Raw genomic sequence first — 16787 nt, forward strand, 5'->3', positions numbered from 1 at the left:
TCTACATTCTATTACATTATAAGATACAAATTACAACTAAAATTTGTATTAACATTTAAGTATTTATATTATTTTATATCAAATATTACTATATTATACAAGGTGTCTCATACGATGCATTTCAAATTGTTTTTTGAGAAACTAGTAAGGATAGCGAAAAAATTCTTTCTTTATATTTTAAGGTTTAATGGAGTTTTGTAAACAAAATGACTTTTATTCGAAGCGTATTTACATTTGTTAAACATATGTAATTTGTTTCACAGAAGATAAAGGAATCTCAATAGGATCACGTGACTACAGGACTGTATTTGTAAGTGACTCTTCCTTGAAGAAATGCAGAGGCAATGGAATGTATGCAAGTTACTATTACTAATCTATATAAATAGTAATATTGTTGGTTCTGTGTGAAGGCTTCAACTTTTGCAACAATCGTCTTTATAATTGTTGTTCTACGATACATTTCTGAACATAACAATGTGCCAATATAGCAACCCAATGAAATTAAAGCTACACTTCCAACTTCATCGTTCATGGAACTGACGATCAGTATACGTGCACACTGATGCACATTAGATTCATCACCATAGTCGACAACGAACCATCATGGCGATGGGTTTTGTTTGTGTCTTTGATTTGCAATTGAAAAATTTGTCGTGATGGTTTGAACCACATTTTTGATATAATCATTTCTCACATCAACGAGGGGCCTCTTCTTACTTTTTTTCTTTATTTTTGTATAAATTATAAATTTAACTATGGTGAAGTTGACTGAGGAGATGGTCGTGGCTCGGACACGCGTGTCCGATTTCTCTGCCGTAAAGAAACTTAATTGTTGGTGAGTATTTAAATAAATATTAAACTTTTCGAACGAGTTGTTATCTGTTTTATAGCGATTACTCGATTCTCATGCGTCAAAATATTAAAATGACAAGTTCAATAATTCTAAATATTCCTTGCAATAGATGCAACTATACAATTTACAGTTCGTTACGATATTCTTTTTAGGAAAACATTTTTACTGTTATATATATAATTTTATATTAATATGTTACTGTAGGGGTAATGAATTAACCGATGTAACCATTTTACGGAAAATGAAAAATGTGGAAGTATTATCCTTAAGGTAAGTGATTAAAGCAAACATTTATTTTTATTGTATAAAAATTTTGTTTTTGTACGTTCTTAGATAGTTTCGTGCTTATAAATGTTACTAAATGTTGTTATAATTTTTATGGTAAAGTAAGAACTATATTACTCATAGCAATGATTCAAAACATTTGAGTCAGTTAATATATTACAGAAACTGTGATGCACTCCTATTATGGATAGGTTTATGTAAAACTTAAGATTAGAAGCACAACCCACAATTTGAGAAGGTTGTTCTACCCACACGTTTTGAATTCATTGTAATATGTTTCATTATCATAAGAGAAAAAGAAAACTAATCTTATGCAAATGAATGCAAACAGTGTTCCAATATAAGAAGATAAAATATTGTATATTTTTATTTGTAAACTATGGCGTGGAAAAAATTGTAATAAATATAAATTATCCTAGAAATATGTAATCAAATAAAATAGTATAGTACATTTTCTTTTATTTCTTCTGTAAGTACTTTACAAAATGAAGAACCACATTTAGATTATGTATATTTATTTTCAGTGTTAACAATATCAATACTCTTGCTGATTTCCAATATTGTCTAAATCTTCAAGATTTGTTTATAAGGAAGAATGATATTAAAGATTTAAATGAAGTTTGTTATCTTCAAGGCTTACCTAATCTACGAAATTTATGGCTTGGTGAAAATCCTTGTGCCGAGAAAGATGGGTAATATACACTGTGTTAATAAGTAACTTGTTAAATTTGTTGATAAACCGATTCATAAACTTATTACATTATTTAAAGACAATGTAGAAAATATTATTAAAAGGTTTTACGACATTTTTTTCATAATATAATTCTTTTAAAAATCATAAAAATTTAAATTATATCATTTGAGGTTGAAAGTTATGTTATGCTTGGATGATTAATAGTTAATTATTAAAAGGGAATTTTCATTAATTAGTTCTTTTGCAGGTATCGATTAGCAGTTCTAAGGACTTTACCAAGTCTGCAAAAACTTGATGATAAAGTAGTGTCACCTGAGGAGGTGCAAACTGCATTAACAAGAGGTCCTATTTTGGTTCATCCTCTTGATATGGATGCATCTCCACCACAATCGGACACAATCAGTCCAGAAGTAAGGCTACAGTCAGAATAATAATTATCAATATATTCATACAAAAATTCCCCCTTATTTTGTCATGCAAAAGTTTAATTAAAATTTTTTCATAATTTTGTTGATAATACATATCATTTATTTGTTATTAACAGAACCTGATACTAAATTTGTATCTGATTTTATTTAATATCACTAAAATAAGTTTATTTAAAAATACTTTATCATATCAATTTATCTTTAACAAACATCCTAACACTTGAATAACATTTACGCAATTAGGATATTGTCACTGAATATATTGAAGAAACTGAAGTGATACGACATCGAAGATATAGTTCTTCGAGTGATCAGGTAATACGAAGTTTAAGTTATTTTTAGTTTTTCTTATAAAAATGTTTAATTCTATTATACTAATTTCATTCCGAAAATTATGTTTATACACTATATTATTATCATACATAGGTTTATAATAAAATATAATTTTTAGTCATAGATCACTTTTTTATCTGAACATTTGCTTACAGAGAAGTTTTGAAGAGACACAGCATACTCAAGAAGAGTTTCATGATCCAGATCGTAGGAATGCAAACTATAATGCATCACCATCTCATTGTTATTCACAAAATAATCAGTATACATATGAAGTAAGTCAGTTATATTTATATTTATATTTTGCATGAGAATATATCTGTATTAATATGTCTACGTGTGTCATGAAAGTCTAAAAAATCAGAATATCCTCTGTGTATCTGAATTTTTAATGAATTGCTTTCATTATTTATTTAAACTTAGTAATATATTAACTTTTTCACTTAGTAATCGCTGAGCAGAATAAGTAACTAAATTAATACTTAATAAATAAGCTTGATTATATTGTTGCTCCCTTTATCTGCAATCATACACTAACAGCCTCAGAATGGACAGTCAAAAAATCACAGCAAAGATGACACTGTACATACAGAGTCACGCAGCATCAGTGAAAATGTGACCACTAACACTGTTGAAATAATCAAGGTACATTTTATAGTATCGCATAACGTTTGTGCAGTACAATAATTTATTTTTAGTGATACCTTGATAGTCTTTGTGTTCATCAGTTATACCTGTATTAGTATGATTAATCAATTAGTGATATTACTATGATTTAATGTAGTGTTCCTTAGCAAGTAGAAAAGAATAAATAAAAGGTAGTAATATAATGAGACAAACGCGCTCCTCACCCTCAACACATACGGTAGTTCAAGGATAATTAATGACACAAACATATTTTTTCAATAAAAATTAAAATAACTTTATTGTATTATTCAAATTTTTAGGAGTACGATGACCGGCCAGCAGTTTCAAGACATAATGGAGAATATGATGAGAGAAGAGCTTATTCAGATTATAGTAATAATGAAACAACTCAACGTACATATGCAGCAACGTCACCACGTGCGCAGTACTCTTTAAACGAAACCATAGAAGATAGACGTTCAGATAGAAGCAATTATGAATATGATAATAGATTAAAATCAGACTATGAAGAACAACACGAGCAAAGGATAAAGTCAGATTACGAAGAACATCAACCACCACCTCAAACTAGACGACCGGCAGTCCATCATAATGTTGAGAGGGTCAGAATTGAAACTGTTATTAGCTTGAATTTAAGACTATTTTAGATTAAAAAGAAAATTAAATGTAACATAAACAATTCCTCAATATTATAGGAAGATTCAAATCAGGTGCCTGGATGGGTGAGACATTCTGACAAGGAAAAATGTAGATCACAGTTTCACTATCACAGAAGGCCTGTTACAAGGGTATGTATTTTGGTTATTATGTAAACCTGTCAAAGTGTATACAAAATAATACGTTAAGTATTATTGTTTTAATTTTAGAACTCAAATATATTATCAGCCGTGTTATGCTTAGTTAAAGAGCTTGATTATCCAAGTTTAGAAGTAGTAGAAATGGCTGTTAGGAATCGAATGGACGAATTAGAGGAATGATGTTTCTGACACCGTCCCCAAAATTCTCAGGGGACGGTTGCCTTCTCTCACATGGGCAGTCTTTCTTCAATTCCAAGTCCAGAATTTTCGGATTCTCTCGATACTACAATAACTCCTTATCAATGCATTGATAACGATGCAAATTGTAATTTTGCTCATCGCACATATGATCGGCATCTAATTGACGATAATACTGAAAAACGTCAAATTCGCCATAATGGATGCATAGAAACTTGCTCGAAAAATGTATCGATCGATCCAAGTCCAAGGAATTCTGGAAACAATCAATGCACGTATAAACTTAGAGACTCTGTACCGGATAACTTAATGTCAGTAGTCGGTAATTGTGAAGAAAGAAAAGCCAATGATGTTAGAAGAGTAGCAAGCAGTGACAGCATCCCACGAGGTGGTTATAGTGGTTTAACTTTGAGTCCAGGGTGCAGAGTTTTAAGTCAAGATTGTGTGAGAAGATCGAAAAGTCCTGACGTTAGAAACACAATTGTTCCCCTTCGCTACATTCAATCGGCGAAAGGTACTTGGACATATAATTTGTAAGTTAAATTGTAAATTGCGTTAATACTCTCGAAGTGAAAAGATTCTTTTAGACATGTGTTTTGAGGAATTCTCAAATATTATTGAACTAATCATTACATAACTTAAAGGAATCGACGAAGTTTCGTCGAGTTTCTTGAGAGGAAAGATATTTAAAAAAAAATATATATATATATATATATGTACTTATATATAATTAGAAACAATTGTGATATTTCTGCAAGGAGTGAAGAAATTAATTATCCCTATGTATGTATATACCATGCAATACATGAATATTCATAAAATGTCAACATCTATATCTATTTAAGTAAATAATGTAAAAATCAAAACTATTGAATTTTGCATTCTTTAAAATAAGTTTAATATTTATTGCATTGATAATTTAATATGTTGAAAAAATAAATCTGAAATAATGTCACTTATTATATTCATGTTAAAAAATACGAGACGAATAATCTAATATCATTAAATACTTTTATTCTGATTTTTAACAAATATTTGTTTACACGCTTACATTTACTTTAAAAGTACTCAAATGTCTGTAAAGACTTACCATGTACTGTTATTTTTTTATATTATTTTCCATATTACTTAAACTTCTATTATTGAATATATGTACTTAATTCACTATACAAATGATTTCATTGATATTTATTGACTTGTGCAGTAAAATTGTACTTAAAATAATATTGAAAACAGTGCGATGAGAAAACAAGACAAAACGAGAATAAGCCTGTGCAATAGCGCGTACTATAGATTAATATTAGATTGATAAATATGCATGGCATATTTTTTTGGAAAGAAATCTTCGTACGTTAAAAATGGTTAAATATTGAAAGAAACCAAAGAAAATGGACAACTAAATTCTTTCCACAATCTAAACCGTTCCATTTTACTGAGCCAATTTTCAATTTAGATTTAAGATATTTTATAAAGGTATAAAATACAATGTCTTTTGTTATACATAACCGTCCAATTATATTATTTTATAACTGATTAATGTTATTGTTATTTATACTGTTATTAAGGCGACTATTAAAATTAATTATTTAATATTTGTTTTAATATATAGCACATATAAGAAACGTTCTTTATTTTTTTTTAATTTAAAAGAATGTTTCTAAAGATGTTACACAATAAAAGCAAAGATGATCAAACGCGCCTTTCTTTCTGAATGTAATAGTTTTGTATAATTAGTATTGTTAAAGTTATAGACTGAAGGCAGAAGATTAAAGATTGTTACTTAAAACTTCACTATTCACTAAATATTACATTTGTTGACATTAATTATGAAATTATTATAAGTTAAAAGTTTTTTCTAATTAATGTATACAATTATACCTTATTACAATTCAAGAATATGTTTTGAAAAATAAATTAATTATCAGTGTAAATTTGTATCGATTATTTTTTAAGTGTGTGCAGTATGTCCAGTTAAATGTACGCGTGTAATTTCTGAAATTTTGAAAACAGGAAAACAGTTGTCTAAGAAGAGAAATAAATAATGAATTTTAATTTTGGTAAAATTATTACTTGCATAAAGTTCAATGCCATCGTTTACTAAATATTTTTATTTATATTCATCGACGTGTTTTTTATTTTTTGAAATTATACTATTACAATACGAAAATTGAATTGATTTTTTTTTGTAAGACTATGCTTAGAATCATAAGAATGGTTGTACACGGCTGTGAAATACCAAATATCGCGCAGTCTCTAGGCGTATTGCGTCGATTAATTTTATGTACACTGTTGTCGCCAGGACAACTGTATAGACAAGCTAAGTCATACGTGTACCAAAGCAGGAAAAGCACTTTGTACTTAGTAAAAGTGAACATTAAGAATTCTTTACAAAATGTCTTTATATGCGACACCAATTCTTTATTTAAATATGGGTGGTGAAATGTTATATGTTTTGCGACAAAGACTGAAGGCACAGAAGATTAATGTTGATAAAACTATCCAAGGCTAGTGTAATATTAAAATGTTGATCTATGCTGCATAATTAAAATTTATTTTAGTATTAAATATTTATTGTATTTCGATCTATTTGAAGAGATTTTCATTTAAATTCTAGTATTGGACGATGTAACTGCAGCCTTACTTAATCCCAAAATATTGTCCTCTATATTTGTGGAAAAACCGTTAATTGAAATGTCCATTCTACGGTCTACTTTGGAATGCGTTGTGTTATCGTCACTTGTGAAACTCGATATAAATAGTATGAATAAACTGTTTGATTTAATGATTATGATGGTTAAATATCAGTTAACTGCAGCTACTGGCCCTAAAGAAGTTATTCTTTTAACGTTAAATCACACAGACGCAATGCGCGATATGGTTAACAATTCAAATGCACAAGAATGCGTTGGATTGGTACATCAGATGGTAGTTGATGTAAGCATTTTTTGTATTTTTTATTAAATTATTTAATTTATACTAAATTTATAAAAACTGTCTGTTAACTATTATGCAGTTTTATAATCATTTAACTTGTGAGGAGGTCTGGAATGCCAGAAATGATTGTTTGAAAGTATTGGAGCCATATTGTGTAAAAGTATCACTTCTTCTTAGTCTTGGATTACAAAATGATAATGGTAGTTTTAATTTAATGCATCATAAATACGACGAGAAATATGAAGAGAACAAAAGTTGTTTTTCTGACATAAAATTGTGTGATTTGGATTCAAAAAATTACTGTGATGGTACTTTTAATCTTTTTGACGAACGTGGCACTTTGCTAGGTAAAAACATGTAAGTATAGAATACAAAATTGTCAAATTTTATTAAAATAGAAATACATTGAATAAATTCCATGCAGGTACTCAATGACACATGAAATGTCAAAACTGATACTTAACACAGAAAAGGAAAATCATGATTTAAAAGATTGTGGTGCAAAAGCAGAACTTGGTATGTTGGCTGTTCAATTGGGAACAGAAGAAACTTCATATAAACGACCATTTACTTTGAATTTACTTTCAAACGACACTTACGACAATGCAGATACAGTAAAAGAAGGGCTTGATTCTAAAGAAGATAACAAAAATGATACGGTAGTTACGAAATATGAAAAAAACGGTATTTAATGAAGAATATAAAACAAAACTTGATAATGTACGTGCAGACTTCTCTGAAGATAAACTTAAAGAACTAGAATACCAAATGTTAATATTGGATATTTTAGAGGGAACAGAATAGTTTCATTCGATTTACTTTAAATTCTCTAATTATAATTATGCAAAAAAAATAAAAAGAATTTTCTTGTACATTTTGTCTATACTTATATACGTGTACTTTATAATATAAATAAATATTTCTTCATATATCGTAAAACAATTTTTTTCATAATATTTCACATTAAATTTATTATTGAACGTTTAGTAATGAAACGTACTAATTAAGATTAAATGATTACCAATTATAATTGAAATCGTAATTAAAAACATACTAGAAGAAATATACATACACATCAGGTTAAAAATAAAAAGCCAACATATCTTATAATACAATAAATGTATTAATAATATTCTCAGTGCGTATGTTAATAATTTAAATACATAAGAAATGCAGTCATTTCAATACGAAATTTCTAAACAGAGTTGGGCAAAATGTAATCTAATTAAATTTTACCCAACTTTGCTTCTAAATTCTCATTATTAAAAACATAAATTCATTTTAAGATCGAGTCAAATCGAAAATATATTTTACTCCAGTTTTACCATCAATGTTCAGTGCGTTCACAACAGCTTCTTCAAATTGGCACAATGGAACTAACTTATGTGGTGGAGCTTTTAATTTCTTATCTTTGAACAATAATCCCAATTCATTGAACATGTCTATGCGTTCTTTGGAATGCGTATTTTTCTTTGTCCATTCTGTCATCCAAAATCCCTTCAAAGTTATATCCTACATATTTTATTAAATTATTAGAAATTAGTTCGAAATTAATCACAATATAAAATATCTACTAAATTGTAGTTTCAATACGAATCACCTTAAAAATAAGTGCAGAAGTTGGAACAGTTAAAGGTTCTCTGGACATACCACCATAAGTCACCATAATGCCACCATGTGCTAACTGTTTCACAACTTGTAATGCATTTTGTCCACATATACAATTAAGGGCTAATCTTGGTGAAGGTAACTTTTTACTGCTAAAAATTTGTGTATTCCTTATTTCAGCTTCAGTAAGTATTACATCTGCACCCAAACTCGTTAACTGGTCCTAAAAAATTCTTATTAAGAAGTATACACTTAATCCCATTTATCCTTTCATACCTTTAACTCTTGTATGTTTGGTCTGTCTCTAACAACACTGACAGTTTTATAATTCCACAGTTTGCATAATTGTATAACTATCTGCCCAACTGCAGAATTACCACCATTTTGAATCACAGTATCTCCAGGATTTAATGAAACAAAATCTTTAAGCATCCTGTATGCAGTACATGGGTTCACATTCAACATACTAGCTTCTATGGTTCCAACATCCTTTGGAATCTAAAATTTTAATATGAATTATAATATTAATAATGCAAACACACATATATTTTGTGTTTAAGAATATTTTATACTTTCATAAGTTCTTTCGAATTATAATTTGCGCGTGTTCTCCATGTTCCTAAATGTGAACCAAATGGAATAACTCTGTCACCAACAGATAGATTATTCACATTAGATCCAATAGCTATTACTTCACCTACTCCTTCATTTCCTGGAATAGCTGGTAAAGGTGGTTTACTTGGATATTTGCCTTGTATTGTATTTAGATCTGCTGGATTAATGGGTGCTAATAACCACTTAACAGATACCTTTATAAAGAATAATTTACATAATATTTTTATAAAAGAGAGCTAAATGATTAAAAGAAATGGTATATTCCTAGCAAACGGCCCGTTCAACGATCGGAGTGAGTTATACGTCGTTCGATTCGTTTAATTCAGTACATTATTGATATGCATTTTATTATCTGCGGAAATTCGTTATTTTTTTATAACTTCGTTTATTCATCTTGTCACTAAAAGTTTAATTACCTGATCATTTTCTGGTTGATTAATAGTTTGCGTTGTAATACGTAAAACATCAGCAGGATTTCCATATGTCGTGTACAACAAGGATTTTCCAGAATCCGCATTAATCGCCGTGCTCATTTGACGAATTGATGTAAAATTTGTTGAAATAGATCGCGATAATGGTAAAGTTAATTTTCTTATGCACATAACCATTTTATTGTTTAATGTATAACTATAATATTCACAAATACGATAGTTTTTGGATTCAATTTCAATTCAGTATGATACTATTATGTATACATACACTAATTCAAAGAAAAACATTGATCAAAAGCAGACTTAGATAATGACTTCACAAAACATGTATGATCTCATTTGTAAAGTATAATGTTTATGTTATTTCAATATTTTACAAATAATACTATTTATGTCTTCTCCCGGACAAAAAGAAAATGGTCTTATTTGTAAAGCTTGAATGCATATACTAATACATATTCATGTTCTTTTGTACATACGTATGTGATAGAATCTTTCTTACGATTAGAAAATTCTGTTAATTCACTGGCTAAAATTAAATTTTGCTAACAGTAATACCAAATACAGATTTTATATCTAAATAGGGAATTTTGATAACACATTAAGGAAATGAGTATTAATAAAAAGTACTATAATAATTTTCTAATATTGAGAAATGATTTCATGAGTTAAAGAGGCAAGTTGCAATTAGTATCATATAGGGTAACACTGTATCATTATCAACGTATATACAGTATATACTTCCTGATGTGAGTTTAATAACCTCAAAGTGTTACATAGGTAGTCAGTCGTTGTTTGACATTTCAGTAGATGACATCATAAGTTCGTGATTTAATTACGCATAACGCCAGATTTATATGTTATGTCAATAAAAAAATAAGTACGTACATTAATGTAATGTTAAGATAGCCCATTTAGTCCAGATAAAGATGTTTAAAAGCTGTATTTATACAGTTATCACAGACTATTATTGTCACAATAAGTTTCTTTGTTATGTTATTCATTGTTGGAAGTTTTATTGAAACAAATTGAATACTGGTAGTTCCATAGTTCTGAATATTAATTAGTCGATGGTATATATTTAATTGAAAATGATCTTTTTAGGAAAAAAAAACATGATAGCTTCAGAAATAGGTTCCACAAATAATGAACCTGTACACGTAAAAATTGGCAATGAAAAAGCTCCTTTAATTCGTGGAAGAGGTGTTTTACATAGATTAAGTAATTTCTTTAGAGTAAGAAGGATACAACATGCAGAAGGTGATGGATATGTTGAGTTTGGTAGTTTGGGAACAGATATCGGTCGTACTTTGGGAACATTTGCTGGTGTATTTAGTCCTGTTACATTATCCATGTTCAGTGCCTTAGTTTTTCTACGAATGGGTATGAAATTGATAAAAGTAATATAAAGTTGCTTTTTGCTTCTACTAATTTTGTAATAATGAATTTTACATTTTAGGATATATAGTTGGTAATGCAGGATTACTTGTAACTTTGGTACAATTTGTAATCGCTTATGGAATTTTGGTATTTACTGTAGCATCTGTGTGTGCAATTTCAACAAATGGAGCAGTCGAAGGAGGTGGTGCTTATTGTATCCTTAAAAGATAATTACTTCTTGTTAATAAATAGTTTTGTATTATCTTCTGTAATTAATAATTCATTATGCATAAACTCTATATGTTGTTCAAAGATAAGGTATCAATCACCAGCTTACTCTTTTATCTAACATTCAACTGATATATTATTTTTGTCTCCGTTATTAAATTACTGCTGTACTTATTAAAGATATAATTTACAACATAAAAAAATAAATATTATTATTATCACCATATATTTTCTTTTTAAAAATACTGAATGAAGATTAAAATTGCATGTCACTTATGATGTAAGATATTGTTTTCTTATTAATTATAATACAGTCATGATAAGTCGTACACTTGGACCAGAATTTGGTGGTTCTATTGGTACACTATTTTTTATGGCTAATATAGTATCAAGTGCACTTTGCATCTCTGGTTGCGCCGAAGGATTGATAGAAAATTTTGGACCATCCGATTATTTGACTGACAAAAGTGCTTTTAGTACATGGTGGCGTTTTTTATACTGCTCATTATTGAACACTGCCAATTTATTGGTATGTTTAATAGGGGCAGCAATGTTTGCAAAAACTAGTGTTGCTATTTTGGCTATTGTTTGTGTTTGTCTATCAAGTGTTTTCATAAGTTTTTTGGTACAAGGACACATGGAGGTAAGTCTATAGAATATAGACAGAAATTTCAATTAAATGGATTTACTTTATTTATAAAAATATGATTGTTAATTACGTATAAAGATTCATAAATATTATTTCCTTTATTCTAGATAGCAATTCCAGCTGCAAATAAACTAGTTCAAAATGCAACTGAACATGTTAATGGTACTTATACAGGATTGTTATCATCTACTCTTATAAGTAATCTTTATTCAAATTATAGTCAAGATTATTCAAGTGAAGAGGTAATGACTGATTTTGCAAGTGTTTTTGGTGTATTATTCAGCGGTGTAACTGGTATAATGGCTGGAGCTAATATGAGTGGTAATTTTCTGGACAATTTATTACCTTATACTTTGTTCATATTTTCAGAATTAAATATTTAATAATTATTTATAGGTGAATTGAAAAATCCAGGAAGAAGCATTCCACGTGGAACTTTATCAGCAGTATTGTTTACATTTATATGTTATATTCTCTTATCTATTTTTACAGCTGCAACTACAAGTCGATTTTTGTTGCAAAATAATTTTGTCTACATGATGCCAATTAATATTTGGCCACCATTTGTAGCAGTTGGCATATTAACAGCAACATATAGTGCTGGTTTAAGTAATTTAATAGGATCAAGTAGAGTTTTAGAAGCATTAGCTAAAGATAATGTATTTGGTAAATTAAATTCTGCTTTATACAAATATTTGTTGTATTTACTAATTTAGTTTAATTTCTGCATTTTTAATATTTACAGGATCTGGATTGAATTTTATAACACGGGGAACGTGGAAAGGAAATCCAATTGCTGCAGTTTTAACTTCATGGACTCTAGTCCAAATAATTTTACTTGTGGGTTCATTGAATACAATTGCCCAGATTAATTCAGTATTATTTCTGTTAAGCTATTTAGCTACCAACTTGGCTTGCCTTGGACTTGAACTTGCAAGTGCCCCAAACTTCAGGTACCTTTCAATTTGAACTTACGTAATTTGAAATATTGACATTGAAAACTTTAGTATAAAGTATTTGAAACATTTGTATTATTTTTTACAGGCCAACATTTAATTATTTTACGTGGCATACAGCAACAATTGGCATTCTTGGAACATTAATAATGATGTTCATCATAAATAGTATCTATGCTTCCAGCAGTATAATACTGTGCTTAATATTAATCATTGTGTTGCATTTATTTTCTCCGAGTAAAAACGCTCCTTGGGGAAGCATATCACAAGCACTCATATTCCATCAAGTCAGGAAGTATTTATTAATGTTAGATTCGCGTAAAGATCATGTGAAGTTCTGGCGGCCACAAATGCTCTTAATGGTAGCCTCTCCGCGGTCAGCGTGTCCACTTATAGATTTTGTAAACGATTTGAAAAAAGGAGGACTTTATGTAATTGGGCATATCAAAATCGGAGAATTTTCTGGTCAAAGTATAGATCCTACGATAGAGGAGTATCCCCATTGGTTGAGTTTGGTTGATCACATGAAAGTAAAAGCGTTCGTTGAATTGACAATTACGAAAACTGTACGCGAAGGACTCCATCATTTAATACGAATATCTGGAATGGGAGCAATGAAACCAAATACAATTGTTCTCGGTTTCTACGATGAAGAAGAACAAACAGACTTTTTTACTAATTCACAATATGCAACAGACATGTTTGAAAATGTTACAACATTTCCAAATAGTATTGCATTCCCATTGAGACAAACAAAAGCAGAGAAGAATCTAGATCCAGTACAATATGTAGGAATGTGCTCGGATGTTTTAAAAATGAAAAAAAACCTATGTTTATGCCGAAATTTTCATACCTTAAATAAATTACAAATTACAAAGTAAGTATGTAATAAATTTCGTAATCTGTATATAACGTTACGTCGCCCTTTTGTTATAAATGATTCTTATTGTAGGAACTCTAATTTAAAGTATATCGATGTGTGGCCGGTGAATTTTTTCCAACCAACGGATCAAGATTCATTTGACACAACATCATTGTTTATGCTTCAACTTGCATGTATCATCAACATGGTGTCCACGTGGAAAAATTTACATCTCAGAGTGTTTCATTGTGAAATTTCAGATAGCAATGAAAGTCCAACAATTTCTAATGAACTCCGTATAAGGAAATTATTAAATATGTTGAGAATATCTGCATCCATTAAAAAGATCCCTAACTGGGGAACACAAGTACGCGGATTAAAGGGTAGATCCCTTATCGAATCCAGAGTTGAAACTCAATATGAATCAGGCACTGAAAATAGCGACGACATCTTGAGCAATGTTTCACGTGCTTATATTTTGAGGTAAATATTTTACCATAAACATACGTTTATTTAACGCGTTTATTGCAGGATAGAGAATGTTTTTCTTTAGAAACGGGCGATGATATTTTTAATATTTAAATTTGACACAGTTGAGTTCTGAAAGTAAATAAACTCCACCAGAAATTCAATAATGATGATAGTACTAAATGCATAATAGGAGAGGTAAATTTACCTCCACCGCGGAGCATGTCGGCCGCAAAGAGATAAATCTACTTTCTCCGTAATAAATGCGTTAATAAACTGACATTTTGAATAATAGATTTCTTATGAATATTAAAATTTTTAATTTATTAATTATATTTTACAGTGTTAATCAACTAATTAGAGATCATTCTTCTCAAACTGCAATAATATTTATGTATTTACCTACACCACCAGCATCAAATACTTGGGACGAAAGTGTTATGTATCGTCAGTATCTTCAACTGTTAACGGAATTAACAGCAGATTTACTTCCTATAGTATTAGTGCATGGTGTTAGTGCTGTTACATCGACAACACTATAATAAAATGTATATATAGAAAAAGAGATTTTTATTGAACAACTTTTATGAAAGAAAGTATTATTTGATGAGTAACTTATGCAATGTTAAATTATCATTTTTATATTTCCTGCATATTTGAAGGAATTAGCATTGGCCAAGGAATAAAAATATCCGACATACTTTCTCATATAATTTTATCACTATTGTAAAGTTGTATGACTATGTCTGTACTAATAATACTTTTTTATTATCATAAGCGAATTTTAATGTTATGACAAATATAGTTTATTACTGTGATATCGGAATTATCCTATAAGAGATTTCTCAAACGCAACTATTTTTCAAATGTATAAAATATCTTTACTGAGAAATATGGATGTAAGTTTTATCTTAATATATTTCATGTATGAAACTATTTCTATATCATTTTTTTTGTACTGCACTTAATCTTGAAATAGGTGTAGCAATTGTAACAGTAAAGACAGATGTAAAGTTAAATACAGGATTTATGATGTATATATCTATATATATATATATATATATATATATATATATATATTAATAATAAAATATTATTAATAAAACAATAACTCTTGAAATTCTTAAATATTTAAATAAATACCCTTTGACACTGCAACACATATTTCTAGTTTGGACGTTTCTTTGAGCAAATACACGGTTTCACATCACGTAAAACGTAATACACATTAACTTGAGACAGTCTAATTAATGAACAGTGTCTAAAGCTTATTATTATTATAATAACTACAGTACTGTCCACACAAGTGACCGGATTTTTGCCCACTTAATTGTCCGTTTAATCGGTAAAGTAGAGCTCAACCTCGCAACAGAAAACGCACCTGTCGCCAGAAGGTCGAAAAATGAGCGCCATCTAGCGATGAAGGAAACAAACTATTCGACGACAAACTTGGGCGTTTTAAATCCAGAGGGATTGAGGTCGAAGTTAGTCGAAGTAAGTTCCTTTAGCAAATGTGGACACTACTGTACTTATAATAATAAGAAGAAGCTTTAGACACCCTTTTATTAATTAAAATGACGTGCATATAGTCTCAAATTAATGGGTATTATGCTTGACACGATGTGTAACCGTGTATATGCTCAAAGAATCGTAAAAACTATGAATACGCGTTGCAATGTCAAAGAGGGTGGTTGGCGGGGTTTTCTCATCCCTTATAATTATATTATAGTATTGAGATGTTTCATTTGAATAACCTGGGGTAATTGCAGTAGGGATAGTATAAAAATAAGACAGAGAGTAAAACATTCGTTCACTCTGCTATGTTGCTTCGTACAGAGCCCATATTTAAATAGGCCATCGGTTCTAACTAGGCATTTTATAATAGATTGAAGTGTCCGGAGTCTATTTACGCCGCGGAAATTGATTTTGCATGTCCTGGAACCGCGGCGTCTACTATCGCGACGTGCGTTGGTATTCGTAACGCACGATACGATTCGACACTGTTGTAAAACAGTGCAGTTCGATCCGTGGGAATAGCCGACTATTAAACTGACACCATTAAACCGCTTTTATATCGAAACTTAGATTCCAGAGTGTCCGAGTAACGAATTTACAATGTAACAAAACGACGATGATAATTACTCAAGAGCATCTCTCTGTTTAAACAATTTCATTCCACTTGACCATTTAAAATTGAACAAGACTAATTTATTCATTATCACACGTAAAATCCTATCAAGAGATTCCTTTGCACGCGTAGTTATGAAATGACTCTGAACATATTCGTTCACTTAACGAAAAGTTTTTCACTTCGGTTAGGTTCGAAACTGTAACGCGATTTTGTAAAGGCGAGGGATCGGAAAATGGTGGGGGACACACGCGAAAGCGGGTTAAAACACACTTCGAAACAAGGCTGACCT

At 29.7% G+C, this 16787-nt stretch overlaps 4 protein-coding genes across 8 annotated transcripts; 3 read left to right on the forward strand and 1 right to left on the reverse strand.

The window, feature by feature from the left end:
- Positions 1-506: 506 nt before the first annotated feature.
- Positions 507-4989, forward strand: LOC122396727 (cilia- and flagella-associated protein 410-like). Of its 4 annotated transcripts, XM_043395364.1 has the most exons (10): positions 507-835; positions 1058-1123; positions 1663-1830; positions 2080-2242; positions 2504-2575; positions 2749-2868; positions 3134-3238; positions 3541-3843; positions 3937-4029; positions 4108-4989. In XM_043395364.1, the coding sequence occupies exons 1-10, from the start codon at positions 756-758 to the stop codon at positions 4216-4218; spliced, it is 1281 nt and encodes a 426-aa protein (XP_043251299.1). In that variant the 5' UTR covers positions 507-755; the 3' UTR covers positions 4219-4989. The 4 variants fall into 4 exon arrangements, with proteins under 4 accessions (XP_043251299.1, XP_043251301.1, XP_043251300.1 ...); XM_043395366.1 differs by lacking the exon at positions 3134-3238; XM_043395365.1 differs by lacking the exon at positions 2504-2575.
- A 1445-nt stretch (positions 4990-6434) lies between these two features.
- Positions 6435-7974, forward strand: LOC122396731 (protein OSCP1). Its single transcript, XM_043395372.1, is given in 5 exon segments — positions 6435-6740; positions 6851-7170; positions 7250-7527; positions 7595-7847; positions 7849-7974. Coding segments are annotated over 5 exon segments (1089 nt in total). The 5' UTR covers positions 6435-6628.
- Positions 7975-8310: 336 nt separating this feature from the next.
- On the reverse strand, positions 8311-10143 carry LOC122396730 (enoyl-[acyl-carrier-protein] reductase, mitochondrial). The gene is made up of 5 exons (XM_043395371.1): positions 9810-10143; positions 9351-9587; positions 9055-9276; positions 8771-9001; positions 8311-8682 (listed from the first exon to the last, which is right to left on the reverse strand). The coding sequence occupies exons 1-5, from the start codon at positions 9999-10001 to the stop codon at positions 8452-8454; spliced, it is 1113 nt and encodes a 370-aa protein (XP_043251306.1). The 5' UTR covers positions 10002-10143; the 3' UTR covers positions 8311-8451.
- Positions 10144-10546: 403 nt separating this feature from the next.
- LOC122396729 (solute carrier family 12 member 9) lies at positions 10547-15127 on the forward strand. 2 transcript variants are annotated; one of them, XM_043395368.1, is made up of 10 exons: positions 10547-10704; positions 10929-11207; positions 11284-11418; positions 11747-12075; positions 12189-12402; positions 12478-12747; positions 12827-13034; positions 13126-13914; positions 13990-14382; positions 14711-15127. In XM_043395368.1, the coding sequence occupies exons 2-10, from the start codon at positions 10940-10942 to the stop codon at positions 14907-14909; spliced, it is 2805 nt and encodes a 934-aa protein (XP_043251303.1). In that variant the 5' UTR covers positions 10547-10704; positions 10929-10939; the 3' UTR covers positions 14910-15127. The 2 variants fall into 2 exon arrangements, with proteins under 2 accessions (XP_043251303.1, XP_043251305.1); XM_043395370.1 differs by lacking the exon at positions 10547-10704 and adding an exon at positions 10811-10862.
- The last annotated feature ends 1660 nt before the right edge of the window (positions 15128-16787 follow it).

Source organism: Colletes gigas, unplaced genomic scaffold (genome assembly GCF_013123115.1).
Source record: "Colletes gigas isolate AHSC1104 unplaced genomic scaffold, ASM1312311v1 Colletes_gigas_Sc00008, whole genome shotgun sequence".
In the NCBI taxonomy this organism is placed as follows: domain Eukaryota; kingdom Metazoa; phylum Arthropoda; class Insecta; order Hymenoptera; family Colletidae; genus Colletes; species Colletes gigas.